General features: G+C 51.5%; 1 protein-coding gene across 1 annotated transcript in view; it reads left to right on the plus strand.

Annotated features, from left to right (window-relative positions):
- Nucleotides 1-4510, plus strand: part of RABEPK (Rab9 effector protein with kelch motifs) — an 8934-nt gene that overhangs the window by 742 nt on the left and 3682 nt on the right. Inside the window, 4 exon segments of the mRNA XM_034752127.1 lie at nt 358-420; nt 794-951; nt 1996-2148; nt 3163-3324. Of these exon segments, the coding sequence (XP_034608018.1) occupies nt 358-420; nt 794-951; nt 1996-2148; nt 3163-3324 (536 nt within the window).

The raw sequence follows: 4510 nt of genomic DNA on the forward strand, positions 1-4510 counted from the left end.
GAGGGGTTTGGGGGGGCTCGGGGGGGTATTTCCCCACAGGCACTAGAGGGGTTTGAGGGGCTCGGGGGGGGATTTCCCCACAGGCGCTGGGGGGTCTCGGGGGGGATTTCCCCACAGGCGTTGGGGGTCTCGGGGGGGATTTCACCACAGGCGCTGGAGGGGTTTGAGGGTCTCGGGGGGGGGATTTCCCCACAGGTGTTGGGAGGGTTTTGGGGGGATTTCCCCACAGGCGCTGGAGGGGTTTGGGGGTCTCGGGTGGGGATTTGCCCACAGGCATTGGAGGGGTTTGGGGGGCCTGCAGGGAGAGAGACTCTAGGGGGATTTCCATGACTCTGGCTTTGCCTTCCTCTGCTCAAGATTCATGAGGCCGAAGCTGCTGCCGGTTCTGGAGCCTGGAGCTGTCCCCCAAAGGGCCACATGGTCAGTGCACCCCAACATTCCCCATTCATCCTCAGTCCCCCCACCATGGCTATCATGTGTTAGAGTGGCATCAAATTCCCCTATTAAAGCCCAATAAAGCACCAGCTTCTTTGATGACTATATGGGGTTCATATTAGAATGTGGGGGGTGTTTTTTACATTCTTCCCATCAATAAATGACACAATCTTTTCACTTAATCTGTATTCTAAACTTTCACTTTTCCCCTCATTTCACTGTTCCAGGAGTGGTTTACACCCTTCTTCTCTGGCACAGCACTTCCCCATTGAAGGCACTACAAATATCCCTGTCCTTCCCTCCCCAAACCTTTGTGTGCACGCCAGGCCTGATTCATGCCTATGTTTCCCTATTCTAGGTACACACTTGTTCCCCTTGGAGAAAGCCCTAGTGCACGTGTTGGCCATAACTGCTTATATTTGCCTCCAGTCCCAACCGCTGGGAAAGGCAAAGTGGTCATCGTCGGGGGAGCAGACCCCAATGGCAGCTTCTCCGATGCCCACATCATAGATCTGGGTAAGAACAGGAAGTGTTTAGCAGTTTTGTTGCCTGTTACGTTGTCTGTCCTTGGAAACCAAAAGTCTGTTCAATCTTCGCTGTACTTGGGGAGATCAGGCCAGATCCATGCAAAAACCTCAATGGGACAGTAAAAACTGTGATGATAAGGCCTAGAAACAGTGAGACAGCTTCTTACAGCAGGTGCACACTACAAATTTACATCAGCACAGCTGCACCGCGTCTGGTAAAGATGCTCAGCCTAAGCCAATGGGGGCAGCTCTCCCATCAGCTTAATAACTTCACCTCTGTGAGAGGCGGTAGCTGTGTCGGCAGGAAAAGCTCGCCCACTGACGTAGCACTGTCTACACCCGAGGCGACGGTCAGCATAACAACATTGCTGTGGGGTGTGGATTTTTCATACCCCTGAGCGATGTAGTTCTATTAAAGTAAGGATGTAGTGTAGACCAAGCCTTAGTCTTGAGTGTTGCAATCTGTCCAGATGGATGAAGGATCCAATCCTGCAGCCACATGGGTCTGAATATGGCTGTGGATGTCATTGAAAGATCAGAGCCTAGAAGGAAATAGGGTTTCAAGTTTCTTTATATTCTGGACTTGAATCTCATGTCTGTGTCCTGAGGTATGGACATCCATGGTCATTTTGTTGGGGGGTGGGAGAGGTGAGCTAAGAAAGATATTGGGTGATCTGTCATATGCGTCTGTGCTGGAGTGCGTTTATGGGGACGCTTTCAAGTATTAGACTCCACACTCTTGTCAAAATTAGAATATGGGCTAACATCAAGGGGCAGTGTTGATAGACTAAAGTAGCTTAGCTCAGTTGAATTATTTTGTCTTATATTGAAAGGACTAACTGCCCTGAGACTTACCCCTTGAGGAGGTGGCCATCAGCCATCTATCTATGTCTGATTGTCCTCAAGTAGCATTTGTATTTAGCTGAAATTTGTTCATGGATTACACTATGCCTCAGCCTAAGGTAACTGTAGCAGTACTGGAAACACCAGTCTTGTTGCAAATGGAACTCTGCACTTACTCCCTCCATTGCAGATAGACACCAGTGGGCAATGCCTGGTTGGGTGGGCCTGTTGCCTCGATATGAACATGCCACCTTCATTCCCACAAGCAGCCCCACTAGCCTCTGGGTGTTTGGAGGGGCTGACCAGTCTGGAAATAGAAACTGTGTTCAAGTGCTGAATCTAGGTAAGTGTGTGGTAGAATCTACCTATCCCAGCCTTCTCTCTTTCTTTGTTGGACAATTGGATATGCACCTGTTATCCATGTGAGAAACTGTTTGAATTACTTTGTTAGATTTGTAAAGTACAGGTTACAACTTCAAAAGCTGTATTTACAGGAAAACGATTTCCTTTATCTCCTCCTAGGAGCGTTAAAGACTAGGTAGAATCAAATCTACGACTTTCTAAAATGCTGTGGTGACTTTTGTAGTGTGACCCTCAGGTTCCTTGCCGCAGGGAACGCACTGTACACTAGTGCTTCACAGCAACGAATCCCATGCTTGGCATTAACAGGAGCATTTTTGTGCCCAATGAGTGGGTCCTAACAGAGCCGTATCAGCCCGCCATGCAGTTCAATGTGTGTGGGCCATTTGATGGTCTGCTCTGTATGGATATTAAAGATTCTTAAGAAACTAGGCGTTTGCCCTGGAGTTGTTAACCAAAAATTACTCTCCCTTCTCTGTTGTCTTATGTGCCTGTTTTTTACCTGTCTGTTGTCCTCCACTACACAGGTGACAGCATTTCAGTGGTGCTGCATATATATTGCTTGTAAAGAGCGTTTTTTAAAAGTCTCAACTTATGTAATGACAGATTCCCTGTAAAAATCTCTAGGTGTGGAATAAATACAGGAGCTTTGTAGCATTAGTGGGAAATCCTGGGAACCATGTTTGATTTCAGCATACAAATACATTCCACAAAATCCTATGTGGCTAATGTAGAATGGACATAGCACTTTGTCAGATGGTGTAAACAAACCTGAATTAGAAACATGAAGCTGACCAACCTTTCACTTGCAACTTGGATTTTTCACTCATTTCCCAAAAGTAATTTTTTGCCACTTTTGATGTTTTTTTTTCCTGACACTGTTTTGTGTGTTTAATAACTCCCTAGTCAAGTCAATCTCAGCTCTGAAGAATTCATATAAATAAGGTAACTTCTTGTTATTTATTTGTGAATAATTATCATTTCATCTTTTAATTAGAAACAGGAATCTGGGAAAGTCCTAAAGTGACTGGGACTCAACCACTCCCTAGGACATTCCACACGTCATCAGCGGCTATAGGAGACCGGCTTTATGTTCTTGGAGGGGGAGATAAAGGAGCAGAGCCCGTTAAAGATGCACAACTTCACGTGTTTGACACAGGTACCTCTAAATAACTAATATTTTGTTACACTGAGTTAAATGATTCATTGTCAACTTGGACTGAAAGCTTGTGTGGGTGTAGTGAGTCGGTGTGGCTCCCCTCCTGTCCGGAAGGGGGAGCCCACGTGCCGGCACCAGAGTGGGTGGGACCACCACCGCCTGTCCCCGCCCCCCGGAAGTCAAGGGGCGGGACAGGAAGTATAAAGGCCGGCCGCCTGAGCCCAGTTGGAGCCCAGCCACCGCAGGGAGCAGACGTGCGGCTGGGAGCTCCTGGCCGGGAGACCGTCGAAGACCGGGGCTTGGACCCTGGCTGGCCTGAGCTACCCCGGGCCCGCTACGAAGAGGAGCCACCGGAGCCCGGTCACGCCGGCCACTGGGAGAACCCCTGGGAACAGGCCCCCATTAACCCTGAGGGTGAGACGGGACCCGAACCCCTTCCCCCCTGCTGCTATCCAGAGGAGCCGCCTGAGGACCCTTGGCCAGACTTCCCGGCAGAGCTACCAGACTTGCCGCCGAGCCCGGGCAGAGAGGAGCCCATGCAGGTGGACTGGCCCGATCCCGGCGCAACGACCGAGGTAGGCTTTGAGGGGGATTACGGAAGTGGCCCGGGGATAGCCGACCCCGGTCCGGCTGCCACTGAATGTGAGCCTATGTCAGTGTGTTGCGGTCTGGATACCCCACTGACCAGCAGCGGCAACACCCGCTGTTAGGGCCCCGGGCTGGAACGCAGTGGAGTGGGTGGGCCTGCGTTCCCCCCTGCCACCCCCCCACTCACGGGTGGCAGGCATCCCCCTCATCCGACACTCGGCTACAGAGAGCCTAGGCGTGCCTTGCTTGGCCTCTGAACTGTTTACTCGCTCAGCCCCTGCAACCAGGGCCTGAGCTCACCTGTGTTGGCCCGCCCTGATCCAGGGCCTGGCCTCTGAACTGTTTACTCGCTCAGCCCCTGCAACCAGGGCCTGAGCTCACCTGTGTTGGCCCGCCCTGATCCAGGGCCTGGCCTCTGAACTGCTTACTCGCTCAGGCCCTGGTTGCAGGGGCTGAGCGAGAAAACAGTTCAGAGGCCAGGCAAGGCACGCCTAGGCTCTCTGTAGCCGAGTGTCGGATGAGGGGGATGCCTGCCACCCGTGAGTGGGGGGGTGGCAGGGGGGAACGCAGGCCCACCCACTCCACTGCGTTCCAGCCC

The sequence above is a fragment of the Trachemys scripta genome, chromosome 17 (assembly GCF_013100865.1).
Source record: "Trachemys scripta elegans isolate TJP31775 chromosome 17, CAS_Tse_1.0, whole genome shotgun sequence".
Taxonomy (NCBI): Eukaryota; Metazoa; Chordata; order Testudines; family Emydidae; genus Trachemys; species Trachemys scripta.